The sequence below is a fragment of the Pelophylax lessonae genome (genome assembly GCF_965119305.1).
Source record: "Pelophylax lessonae genome assembly, chromosome: 2".
Classification (NCBI taxonomy): Eukaryota; Metazoa; Chordata; class Amphibia; order Anura; family Ranidae; genus Pelophylax; species Pelophylax lessonae.
The window spans coordinates 339,362,779-339,377,171 of NC_138769.1; the positions used below are offsets into that span (position 1 = coordinate 339,362,779).

A 14,393-nucleotide genomic window follows, 5' to 3' on the forward strand; every position below is an offset into this window, starting at 1 on the left:
CATTTGTAACAGACGTTTATTCCAATCCCCCCTCTTATATATTTCTATATATATATACATTCATTATTCAATCATTTACCACCATCCCAGGCTGCACGCAGAACATGATCTCGTTGTGACTGTAAAAAGGACAGGGGAGCCATATGCAGTCAATGCCAGCAGCACCCATGTACGTGGAACACAATTATCTTTATATAAAATTATTTGTATTTTTGATGACAATACTGAAGGTATATATTCCTCTTTATAGAACAAGCATAGAGTGACCTTTAACGCTTTGAAAAAGGCCTATGAGCCGAAACGCGTCAACGAACATTGAGGATCCTATTGCGGGGGCCAATATCCCTTTAATATCTATGGGAAAACAACCCCACAAACTCCTCAAGAACATGTCACTTTTGCACTATTGTCACTGATTCCCTCAGAATCAACCTCTTTTTTACTTCCTCACACTTGGGCCTCTAACCCAAGCACATTATTCACCATTACGGTATTAATAATACTTGGAATTATATGTAAATAAATCTCTGTTGATTTTTTCAAACACTATTCTTTTTTTACTGCCTATTTGAGCATTTATGTTATATAACCCACATCATACACACCCCCCTCTACTTGCCCGTAAAGTCCCATTCATATTTGGTTTGAGGCACCAGAAAAAACCCCAATATATGATATAAATTCCCAGTTAGGCAGTCGGCAAATGGTTAAAGTTGCACATTTAAAAAATGGAATATGGCTGTTGAAATGACACCAATACCAAGTTAAAACCTATGAGATTCTAGTGATTGGGTTTAATCATGTGCCCCTAAGTACATTATATTACATATATTGTAATCATATATGGGGGACTTCTTTTGTGTTGTCATAGTTTTATACTTCTAATTAGGAGTCAGACTTTTTTTTTTATTACGGTAAGCTTTTGAAACCCTATGAAAAATTAGCATATAGCATAATGACCACTTAGGCTTGCTGTGGCACTGGCATGTGGACTGGTATAGAACTGAAAAAGTGTCCTCTTATTACAAGCCAAAATGGGCACTGCAGTACAAAAATGTTAAACTGGATAACTAATTTCCTAAAATATGAATTTATTGATTTTTTCATATGTTCATTTTTAAAGAAAATCTTTCCAAAGGAGAACTTTACAGAAACTTAGAAACCTTCTTTTTGCTGCCGATTGGGTCCTGACGCAGAAACACAGTCCCCGACAAATCGATCATATGATCCACCAGGGCAGCTATATGCTGCCTCTGGCTAGCATAGGAAATTTACAAATATTTAAGAGTTTCATTAGAACGAAACAGGTTTATCACGTAAAAGTGACCATTACAAATTTAGGGAATAGATCTAAAAATCTTGGACATATACAGATGTGTCATTAGTCCGATATCAATTTAGTACATTTAAACGCAAGTTGGAAGTGCACAAGGAATGGTATAATACTCCGGTCAGAATTATAGAAAATGTACTCACCATGCACCTGTTTCCGGATATCCTTGACAGGGTCCATCCACGTCTATGAAGGAAAGATGTAAAATTATTCTGTTATTTCTAGCACTGAAATAAACCACAGTTGTTGCTTTCTATAGCGATCTCCAAAAAACAGTGAATAACTGAATGGTAACAAAATAGAAAAAAAAGAAAGCATTTTAACAGCTTCCATAACAAACAAAAAGGATGTAAACCTAATTTTTCACTAAATATAAAAAAAAAAAGCATTAGAAAGTATGGTTCATCTTTTCTTAGTAATAAAATGCTTGGTCCTGTCCTTGATCTGGCTTGCTAATTAACAGACATTGTCACTTGAACGTCCACAGATGCCCCAGTAAAAAAAACATTTACTTTAATGATTTAAACCTCAACAGTTTTTTGAGGCTTTCCATAGGATAGTTAAAGTGACACAGAAAAATATACATATTCTCTTAAAATAATTCATACGCATCCACTTTTTCATATAATTAATAAACTTACTGTGTTTTCCTGCCTCCTGGTACCATCCTCCATGACCTTCCAAAACACTCCTTTTCTCCCTCACTGCCGTTTATTTGAAATTAGTATATTACATTAGTTCAGTTGCGGTCACATGCACGGCTCTATGCACAGTACAAATCACATAGAACATAGTCCTTCTTGGGAGAAAGCAAAAGAGGATGGCCAAGTTCCTACATACAGTGGGGCCATGGCAAAGAAATGTTGTCAACCTATAACAGGAATTTTGGATCATGGCAGCAAAAAAAGTAATTTGGAGGAGACTAAGAGAAATAAAAGAAAAAATAGGAGAAAACTGGATTTTTGACTTACTGTAAAACCCTTTTCTCTGAAGATCATTGACAGACGCAACTTCATATCTTCTTGACCATTGGGTTATGCTGCCCCCTACAGGAATAGGACAATAGGCAGGAAAAAGCTTTCACCACGCCTATGGGGCTTGTCCCTGTAGGCATAACCCCACACACTCTGCTACAGCCCTCAGTTTCATTGCAAGCAGTGTTTAGAAGACAACGACCCCATTCCACTCATAATTAGAGGGTGGGTGCTGCGTCTGTCAATGAACTTCAGAGAAAAGGATTTTACGGTAAATCAAAAATCCAGTTTTCTCTATCGTCATTGACACGCAGCTTCATATCTTCTTTACCATTGGGACGTCCCAAAGCAGTATTTGCATGAGGGGTGGGAAAAAACAATGCAAAGAATGTAATTTCCAAAGGCTAAACATAACCAACCAGGTAACAAGGAGCTCAACTAGGAAAAAAAACTGGAGCTCACCTAGAAAATACACCCTCAAAGAGAAAAAGTTCTCTTTAGACAGCAGCCTGCAAAACCTTGCGGCCAAAAGAGGCATCCTAAGATGCCAACACATCTACCTTGTGTGCACCAACGACCAAGTTGCCTCCTTGCAAACTTGCATCACGGACGCCTGATGGTGAAAAGCCCAAGAGGCTCTTGTCACCAGCGTCCTGATAATGGCATCAAGAGTAATTCCAAAGAGACCTTGTGCCCTAAAGGGCATATAGAATTAATAATTTTAGGCATCGGATCCACAGTCCAGCATTTTAACCAAGGGGTCATAAACATGTGTACTGACAGGAGACCCATGCAAAAAAATATAATTTTTGTAAGAACTTACCGTAAAATTATTTTCTCTGAGTCCTCTGACAGTCGCCGCCCGATGGTATTAGCCTTCACTAATGGGTAATGGCGCCTTGCTCCTGCAGAGGGCGCCATTACCCATTAGTGAAGGCTAATAACATCGGGCGGCGACTGTCAGAGGACGTAAGAGAAATAAAGCAGGGGGCCTGCAGCACACAATCACAACTGAAGTTTAAAGTCATTTGCTCCTTGCGTTCTATAATCAAGTGATCAACTGCATTGGTGGTAATATCCCATTTAAGGGATTTTGAACAGTCAGCTTTGGCTTGGCACAGTAAAGTAAGAGTCAAGATGGGGTGAACAGCAGAGTACGCCAGCAAAAACAGTGTTAAGACTGCTAAGGTGGGACACTGCCAGATCCACAGTTGGGAAGCAACCACCATTGCATCAAATCTTCCTAAAATTGATGCAAGGCTAATAGGAGCTTAGGAGGAGCAAAAAGCTTGTCACAGTGCTTCCAATCTTTGTAAAGAAAGAACACAGTGGCTGCAATGGAAAGTCTTTGCAGCCTTAAGGGCTCTAAACAGGGGTCTCAAACCAGTGTAGGTCCGTGGCCTGTTGGAGGCCAGGCGACAGGTGGTGGGCGGTGTCAGCGTCAGCTAGAACAATATGCACCGATACCCTCCCACCACCAGTGGCTGCCTTGCGCCATTTTCCAAGCACCACTTCTCTCTTCCCTCCCTGTGATAACCTTACCTATGGAGAGGAAGGGGAAGGAGGAGGAGAAAGGGAAGGGGAGGGAGAAGAGCCAGGCCAGGGCCAAAGAAAACTGCTGCCCCCCCCCCCCCCCCGCTGCATTTTTATATGGCATTTGAAGGCAGATGTAACAGCGACCTGGATCATTAACCCTTCATATGCATTTGACCATTTATAATCTGACGGTCACATCATTCTGGTAAGAGCCTCTTGTGTGCATGGAGGTGAAGATGGACATTAGCCTGGACATTCATTTTCACTACAAACAGATTTTTTTTTTTTTTGCTCTTGGTGCATGTGGACACTTTATTTTTATTTATTTACCTTTTTATACATTTTTTATCTTGCTTTTTCACTATTTGACAATTGATGGTGATGGTAATTATAAATTGCACCTATTAATTTTGTTTTTAATATATAGCGCTGCACTTTTGAGCTTCAAAGGGAGGCGATAGGCTGTACCAACCCTCCGTAAAGCCCTGTGACCTTCCAACTCTGTGGAAAGGTAGTCATTGGTGTAGCCGGTCCATGGTGTCGGGAAACTTGGGGACTGCTGCTCTAAAGACTAAAAACGGCACTGGTAGAAGCAACAGGCTGACCCACTAGATTTAAAGTGTTGCACACCGCATCAATAAGAATTGAAATAGTCTATTCTGATTAATAGCAGCTACTCAGAATCAGACTGACAGTCTCAGCAACCAATGGCTCATGAATAAATCAGATACAAAAATCTGCGGAGAAAGCACAAAATGCTTGTGACCTTGCAGACAGAGTAAGCAAATAAATGAGTGATTTGGGTCAAAATATTTAGCAAAACTGTAGTAAATACATTAATTGAAAGGGCAGAAAAACCAGCCACACTCATCAAAGCTAAAGATGACTGAAAATGGAGTAGATTCTAGCAGAAGAGGGCAACAGAGGGTAATTTGAGGCTGCAATAGTAGGCACAGACAGTAGGCTCTAGAGCCGTTGGTAGAGTGTGGTCTAGGGGCCCCAGGTACCATGGTCTTTGCCGAAACTGGAACTCAGAGGTCACTTCCAGGCTATCCCATAACATTTGGTTCAGTGGGATTTGGACATGGGACTCTAAAAGTTAGGTTAAGGGTGGCTGTGAAAGATGCAACTGAAAAGACCAACACTAGCAACAATATCGAGAAGGGTCTTGATCGAAGAAGAAAGATCTTGGAACACCGCAGAGCAGAAAAAAAACAAAAAATGTACATCCTTCAAAGACCCTAGCAAAAAACAGAGTAATGCTCATAGTAGGAGGGTTTATCCTGAACCTTAAAAGCTACTGGTTAGCTCTTTTCCAATATCTAGTGTAATATAGAAATTATAACTTAGTAGTATTAGTGGGCTGTGGGTAATAAGGTTTCCTAAAACATTTGACCAGAAAAGGCATTTATTGTGAGCTGTTTGAAAGCTACAAGTTGCCGAATAGTTCAGGAATGTTTGTTTAATGTCTGATCTCTTCACCAACCATTTCTTGGCTTCACACTGATGTGCATCTTTTAAATAACATGCGTCAAGCATCCCTTGTCTGTTAAGCATAATGTTTGTTTGAGTGATGCAGAGCTAGACAGAAAGAAGGGTCTCTGTGTCCGCTGGAGAAGTGCAGTCAACCGTTAGTCTGCTCATCCTGTAGAGATTAATCTCGTGGACAATGAAGTCTGAAAAGGGGCTATTGGTGGGAGCTAACAAGGGACAGTGGTTCTCTACAGCATCAGATAATGAATGAACAATGAAACTGCTGTTGAGAGCATCATTTGTAAAACAGAACCAAAATGTAACATGACCAGAAAATCCTGGATTTATGACCCCCGTGTAGATCAGATTCTTGTTTTCAGAACATAAACTGAGAGTCACAACCCTAATATTTTTCTTACCTTAATGGTTGGAGACTCCCATATGGCCAGGCCAAAGTAGTCTTCCTCCATGATGTTCAAGTGGCTGCACACTTTCTTAAAAATGTCCTGTCCCTTCGCATGTTTCTGAAAGATGCAAAATGTGTTGGTTAAAAAAAAAAAATTCAACTCAATTTTTGGAAGTGCCTAAAAGAAGAACTGATTAGAAAAACCAAGAGAAGCTTTAAGTGATTCTAAGGGTTATATTATATTATATTATATATATATATATATATATATATATATATATATATATATATATATATATACACATATATATATATATATATATATATATATATATATATATATATACACACACACACACACACACACACACACACACACACACACACACACACACACACATATACACAAACATTTTTTTTTTTTAACCACTTTACCGCTGAGTACCGTAGTACTACTGCGGCAAAGTGGCTCTTGTAGGTCTGACGACGTAGACCTATGTCGCCAGACTCCTCCCCTGTAGGCGGCGCTCGCGCGCCGCCGGAGGCGCGCTCCCGCTGTTTTCATTCACAGCGGGAGTCGGGCCAGGGGAGGAGCGGCGGCGATCGCCGCTGCTCTGCCCCGATCGTCGGGGAATCCAGTTTGGAGATCCGCCCGCCTGTGTAAACCGAGCGGGCGGATCTCCTAAGTGACAGGGAGTGACAGATCGGAGTGTTCAGCATAGCTGGACATCTGATCTGTCCCGGTCTCACACAGTCACCTCCCCCCACACACGTTAGTAAGCACCAGGCATACATTAACCCCTCCCTCTCCAATAAAATTAACCCCTTCCCTGCCAGTGTCATTTTTACAGTAACAGTGCATATTTATAGCACTGATTACTGTAGTAATGTCACTGGTACCCCCAAAAGTGTCAAAAATGTCAGTCAAGGGTCCGATCTGTCCGCCGCAATGTCGCAGTACCGCAAAAAAAAAAAATCGCAGATCGCCGCCATTACTCGTTAAAAAAAAAAAAAACACCAAAAATGACATAAATCTTTCCCTTAGTTAGTAAACGCAATAACTTTTGCGCAAACCATTTAAAATACGCATATTGCGATTTTTTTTTTACCAAACATGGGTAGCAGAAAACAAATTGGCCAAAATTTTTAAAAAAAAATCGTTTTTACATCTTTTTTGGGGGGAATTTCATATAAAAAAATGTTAAAAATAGTAATTTTTTCAAAATAAACGCTCTTTTTTTGTTTATAGCGCAAAAAGTAAAAATCGCACAGGTGATCAAACACCACCAAAAGAAAGCTCTGTTTGTGGGAAAAAAAGGACGTAAATTGTCAGTTAAAATCGCACAGCGCCGAATCGCAAAAAGTGGCCCAGACATAAGACAGCAAAATGCTCTAGTGGTAAAGTGGTTAAGCAAACGTCATACTTACTTTGTGCAATGGCTTTGCACGGAGCAGCCCTGATCCTCTTCTTTTTGGGTCCCCCGCCGGTGTTCCTGGCTTCTTCCCCCCTGCTGAGTGCCCCCCGAAAAACAAGCCTCTAGCTATGGAGGCAATTGGCTCCTGAGCCATTGTCTGTTCACACATAGAGCATGGCTCCCATCTTTCCTGAATGGCTCACTGGTTGTACTTGACAGCAGGAGGAGTCAAATGCTTTTACTGATATGTGAGAACATGAGGAGAGAGACACATGGGAAGAGCCACTGCTCTCAAGCACAATCGCTGAATCAAATGTGGCTCAGGAAAGTATAAGGGGGGGGGGGGCTGCACCAGAAGGTTTTTACCTTAAAATATAGAATGCATTAAGGTAAAAAAAAAAACCTGCTGCCATTAGAGCCACTTTAACCAGTTGCCGACCGCCCGCCACAGTTTTCCGAACTGTACGTTGTGGTAGAGTTAGTCCCAGATAGGTTTAGGGTACCCACCATATATCCCCTAATAAAGATTTAACCTTCTAAACACCCCCAGTTAACCCCTTCATTGCCCTGTCACAGTGTCACTATTATAGACATCAGTTAGCGTTAACATTAGTTAGCGTCAATACAGGATAGCGTCAGATTGCCCACCGCATATTTAGTAATACATTTTAACCCTTTAATTACCAGTGACACACACACACTAAACACCTCCATTACTAGTTTAGTGTCTGAACAGAACAGTATGTTTGATCTGATCAGAACCATATTAGCAAACCAATAGTTTATAATAGGGTTCCCAAAAGCAGCTTTAGCAGGATCAGCCCCCGACAACTGCCGGCACCTGCGTTTAGCCCCTCCGCCAATCCCTCAAGAAGTGCAGAATCAGCAGATTACTGTCACTTCCAATACAGAGCACAATAAACCGCAGCTTTGACAGAGTCAGGCCTGATCTCTGCTAGCACTAGCAGTTCCTTTTTTTGGTAGCGATTCAAACAGTCCTTGACAACCAGGTGCTTTTTTACCTGTGAGTCACACTAGGTACTAGGCCAAAATGTACAAACAGAGGTACGCAAGTGAAGAGGCCTACACGATGCTGAGCATGATGGATGAGAGCGATGGGGAAGCCTCACTGTCAGAATCAGGCTCAGCATTTGAACCCGCTGGTAAAAAAAGTGTCTGTATACTTACTCCAATTGGCTCTGCTGAACGCTTATGTGCTATACAAAGCGTCAGGAAGAAGTGGAATTTTGCTAAAATTCCAGGAAGAGATCATCACAGCCCTTCTGTATCCAGAAGGCGCTGTGGCACAAATTTGCAACCCAGATGCAGTGAGCCGGTTGCATGAGAGGCATTTTCCGGATGTCCTCCCCAGTAACCCTACCCAAAAAACACCCCAAAGAAGATGACGTGCCTGTAAAAAGCGCAGATATAGGCGTGACACTCGCTTTTTTTGTCCCTCCTGTCCTGGCCAACCTGGTCTCTGCATCGGGGACTGTTTCTGTCGCTACCACATACTAGTAGAGTATTAGTATAGAGTACAGCACGGCACAGTCTAGGGCACACTTTCACACAGGGTCTCGAAAGATGTTCGATGGCTATAGCATTTCGAGAGACCCTAGCCTGGAACAGTTTTTTTACAGTTACAAAAAAAGTATAAAAAAAGTTACATAAAAAAAAAAAAAGAAGCCAAAAATAGTTGTCGTTTTATTAAGTTCATTTTCTGTTCTTACTCTACTTTACTACACTTTCTACTTTTACTGTACTTTATAATATACTGTTATACTGTAAAGTTTTATTGTTACAGTTTATCATTATTAACCATAATTTTTTTTGCCTATACCACCATTCTACTGTACTGTATGCTATTATAATGAAATGTTTTATTGTTGCTGTGTTTTTCATTGTTAACCATAGTTTTATTTGCAGATACCACCATTCTACTGTTTTACTGCACTGTACTATTATATTGTAATGTTTTATTGCTAACCATTGTTTGCTTTGCAGGTATGCCCATCAGCTGCAGCACTGATTTGTTTATTCTGAGAGCAACAGCATTTTCTCTCAGCATATACCTAAATCAATTATTGCAGCGCTGTAGGAGGTGATTTCACCACCGCAGTTAAAAAAAAAAAAAAAAGAAGAAGAGCATATATGGAGAAGCATAGGGGATGGGGTGAACACAGAGGGTGGATCTCCCCTTGCTTAGCAATATATTTAACACTTTTCTTGGCAGAGATTTCTTCATTCACATCGATCAATGTGAATGGATCAATCTGCCATGTTTTTTTTTTTTTTTTGTTCAGCCCTTGGGCTTAACATAAAAAAAGCACATTGCATGTATGCCATCATTAGAAGTGGGTCGATGCTGGGAGGTCTAATGGTGGTCATACCACACACTTTTTGGTGTCGTTTTTTAAAGCTAGCGGTCGGTTTTCATGTAAAAGAAGTCCTAGCAGATAATAAGCCGCTAGACTGCTTTTACATGCAGTGGAAGGGAACTCCACTCCCGCCGCCTTTCACGGTTTTCTTGGACTCTCCTGTCCCACCGGGTAACCCAAGACAGCAGTCTGTGGTTTCCATCAGCTGACCATAGAGCTACTTGGAACCTATGAGCATTTCATGAATTCTATTTCTCCAGATATAAAAAGCGCCATTGAGAAATTAGGAAAGCATCTTATTACACCAATCTTGCTGTGGTCAGATGCTTTAAGGGCAGAGGAGAGATCTAGAGTCTAATAGACCCCAATTTCTTTTTTTTTTAAATTATAGCCATCATAGGGGATATTTAAATTCACTGTGATACCAATAAAAAGAAAAAAAAAAAAAAGAAAGGGAAGGTGTCACAATAAAATAAAAAAGCAAAAAAAAAAAAACAAAAAACCACAACATTCAAGCACCCCTGTCCCCCCGTGTTTGTGCGCAAAAGGGGACACAAGCATGGGTCTGCTGTCATATGTAAACAGCAATTGCCACATGCATGCGAGGTATACCCGTGAACGTCAGATCGAGGACAGTAATGGCTCGTTTCCACTGAGCTTTCTGGTACGGTTCGGTACGGTACGCTATTTATGCCGTTTCCATTGTGAATGGTACCCTAATTCCGAACCGTACCGTACCACTTTTTTGGGACCCTTTCGTTGGGGTACCAAGCATTAGTACCGTACCAACAGGGTGGAGCTACACTCTGCAGAACTTTGATTGGTTGACAGAGAATCGTCTATCACAGCTTTCCTGCTACACCACTCCTATCATGAAAGGGTACTATTGGCAGTGGAAACGCAAGGTGTACCGTTCCGAACCGTACCGTACTGAACCAAACCGTACCGTACCACTCAGTGGAAAAGAGGCATAATTCTTGCAGTAGACCACCTCTTTAAATCTGAAGTGGTAACCTGTAAAGGCTTTTAAAAATGTATGTAGTTTGTTGCTGCTACGGGGAGGGATGCGCAATTTTAAAGCATGTCATGTTTAGTATATGTACTCTGAATAAGATCATCATTTATATTTTACCAAGCAATTGGGCAATATATAGTGTATTTGTGCACTAAATTAAAAAAAAAAAAAAAAAAAGTGTTTTTTGCCCAATAAATGTACGTTTGGAAAATCTCTGCACAAACACCATGTGACAAAAAAGGTTGCAACACCCACCATATTGTTCTGTAGGGCCTCTGCTTTAAGAAATCATATGATGTTTGGGGGTTCGAAGTAATTTTCTAGTAAAAAAAAAAAAAAAATTTCTGTGTAAACAAAAAGTGTCAGAAAAGGCTTGGTTTTCAAGTGGTTAGAAGAGAGGGTGATGTGTGGAATAAGCTTCTAACATTGGGCATAAAATGCCACGACAGTTCAATCACTCCCCAAATTACCCCTTTTTGGAAAGTAGACAAGCTATTTGCTGAGGGGCATGTTGAGTCCATGAAATATTTTTTATTTTGCCACAAGTGTCGGAAAAATTGCAATTTGTTTTTTTTTTTTTTTCTACACAAAGTTGTCACTTAATTATATATTGCTCACACGAGCCATGGGTATATGTGGAATGACCATCCAAAATACATTCTGCTGCTTCTCCTGAGTACAGGGATATCACATGCAAGACTTTTTCGGAGCCTAGCTGTGTACGGGACCCCGAAAACCAATCATTGCCTTCAGGTTTTCTGGGCGTAAATTGCTTATTTTACTTCCTCACCACCTATTACAGTTTCGGAGGTCCTGAAATGTCAAGATAGCACAAAATCCTCCTTCAAATAACCCCATTTTGGAAAGTAGACACTCCAAGCCATTTTCTAAAAGGCATGTTGAGTTAAAGGAATATTTTATATTTTGCCTCAAATTTCGAGAAAATTACAAAAATGTGTGTTTTTTTTTTGTTTTTACACAAAGTTGTCACTTAAGTGATATATTGCTCAAACATACCATAGCTATAGCACTACTTTTGGACATCCCACTAGTTAGGATTTATGGAGCACTGTGTCCGTCGATGAATGAAAGAGAAAATGGGATTTTGTAATTATCGTAAAATCCATTTCTCTGAGTTCGACAGACACAGCACCCAACCCTATATGGAGTTCTAAACTGCCTACCTAGAGCAGAGAGGGGGGTAATATACCAGCTGAGGATGGCCCATGGGCGTAGCCAGGTGTTTGTTCTGCCTAGTCCTACTCCTGGTGGAGGCAATATAACCCAGAAGTTATGATTCATGGAGCACTGTGTCCGTCCACGAACTCAGAGAAATGGATTTTATGGTAAGTACAAAAACCCCAATATTGCTCACATATGCCATGGGTATATGTGGAATTACACCCCAAAATACATTCTGCTGCTTCTCCGGAGTATGAGGATACCACATGTGAGACTTTTTGGCAGTCTAGCCATATACAGGACCCTGAAAACCAGTCACTGCCTTCAGGCTTTTTAAGGGCGTAAATTGTTAATTTTACTCCTCACTATCTATCACAGTTTCAGAGGCCATGGAATGCCAAGATAGCACTACCCCCCCCCCCCCCCCCCAAATGATCATGGTTGCTTAATTCAACCTGGAAACAGGAGAGTCCACTTTTTTAAAAGGGACTCCTCAAAAGGGTACCCTCCAGGGGGAGGGAGGAAAGCTACTCACCTTACCAGGAACCAGGCGCTCCAGACAGAACCCCTCTCCATCAAAATGGGAGGGCTGTCGGCCAGGAGGAACGCTGTGACTTGGGCCGAGACCTAGACGTATGCAACCTTGCAAGGTGTTTAACTCGCAGGCCAGCCCCTGTTCAGTGGGGCTATGTCGCGGCCAACCTAGCGCATGCTCGCAGGGAAGTCTGGGGTGACCACTGGATCTAGATTAGCCAGCCCGTCGCCCAGTCCAACAGCTGATTATAGATCTCACAGGAAAATATCCAGGAGAAAAAAAACATTTCTATCTAAAAATATTTTGCAAGGACCAAGATCCCAGCAAGGAAATAGGTCTACTTCTGACTAGGCAGAGAAAAAAAATTAGGGGCTATAGCAGAGAGGGAGTATACCCCCTGGGACTGCCCATGCTTTTCTGCCTAGTGTCCTACTCCTGTAGGGGGCAGTATAATGAAATGGTTATGAATATCAGGAGCTGTGTCCGTCAATAAACGAGAAATACGGTTTTACTTTATTTTCCCTGTACATGATTGGATTTCCCTTGCAAAATACATTTTTACCACATTCACTAAGGGAAGAGAAATATCCCTTGCAATGTGAACAGTCTATTTGCCTTTAGTAAATTAACCCCTATATGTCAATGTTTTATTTCACATCGCCATCATCATAACATCAAAATATATTCTCAATGCTCCTAGGAAAGGCAAACTCTTCAAAACATTTTTTATGTTGAGCAGTTTTGTAATTCTGAGCTGAGATTCAATTTCCTTCATAAAAATACAGAAGGCCAAAAGAGCTCCTGACTGACTTGACTCCTGAATTATACACTAAACTGATTACCCCACTGCCAATGAACTGTATGTTGATTATTACACACATCAGTCTACCATGGTAAGTTTATAAACTTCCTGCTATTCAAGGAGTTAAAACAAGCTCTTGTCAAATCTTGCGTGCAGATTGCTTAATGCTGAAACGTCGTGAGATTTAAATCTCCCCATGCCCCAATGGCCCCTTTGCTGGGCAATCCGACGTTCCCTCCGGGTCTAAGTCCCCCCACGTTTGAGTGGTGGACGAACAAAGGTTTTCTCTGGTTCGCAGATTTATGTGATCACAAAGGAATGCTATCTAGAAGCACATCACAGGAAAAATACCTCCTCCCACAGGGGAGCTATTTAGATTTTCCCAAATTATGCATTTTCTGAACACTCTCAAACGCACAAGCGACCTAACTTCCTCAACCCCAGTGGAATATTTGTGTGGCACAGTGGATAAAAAGATATATGGGAGAAGTGAGGTAAGGTGGCGCTGCCTAATTGGTGTAATAAATAAGATGTGATATTCACAAAAATAAAGTGCTATAGTGTTGGCTTACATATAAATGGTTAATCCAAAATATAAAGTGCATATGTGAAAAAACAAAACAAAATTAGTAGCCGGGGTGGTCTCCAGCTAAAAGTGTTGCAAAGTATTTGGAAGTAATAAATAAAAAGATATTGTATTATACCACTGAAAGAACACTAAAAAGCACACTATATAAGTGTGGGTAATATATACCCTAAATACAAGAATTATAATCAGTGCAAAATGGTGCAATAAATAAGTAAATAGTACAATATGTGCCAATAGGAGCAAATAAAAAAAAAATATATATATATATATAAATAGTGTTCATGCAGTAAAAAACATATAATAGTCCAATAGGTAAATCAACAGTCCTTTAGTTGCTGGGTGAATAGGTGATATAAAAAGAGTGGTATTCCCTAGGCAGTGACAAAGCAGTTATTAAAAATGCTGGTGAGGTGATCCCAGTGATCCAAAACTTGTTTAGGTGATGGGTGAGACATACAGGTGCACCCCTCCAATTGCTCCCGCACTCACCGGAGGTGTGTACCCCTACAGGGGTAACAGGCCTTAGTACAGAATCCTGTTAGCCGGTGATATGTGGGACTCCTGGGGGGAAAACCCCTTCACCCGGATATTAGGATCTCCTCTTATTAATCAGTCAAACGATGATATGCAAAGAAGAAGCGCTGATATAGTGATGTACCATTTTAAAATTACTTTATTAAGTCAAATAAAAGTCAGGTACTCACATAAAAACAGTATTAGCAGGCATCCAAAGCAGTAGGGGCCGCAAATCCCTC

General features: G+C 40.8%; 1 protein-coding gene across 12 annotated transcripts in view; it reads right to left on the minus strand.

The window, feature by feature from the left end:
• EPB41 (erythrocyte membrane protein band 4.1) overlaps positions 1-14,393 on the minus strand; it is a 367,791-nt gene that overhangs the window by 210,986 nt on the left and 142,412 nt on the right. For all 12 annotated transcript variants that reach the window (XM_082247681.1, XM_082247679.1, XM_082247680.1 and 9 more), the window contains exons 4-5: positions 5,736-5,840; positions 1,477-1,519 (exon numbers count right to left, since the gene is read on the minus strand). In XM_082247681.1, coding sequence (XP_082103807.1) covers positions 1,477-1,519; positions 5,736-5,840 — 148 coding nt within the window. The remainder of the gene's footprint in view (positions 1-1,476; positions 1,520-5,735; positions 5,841-14,393) is intronic.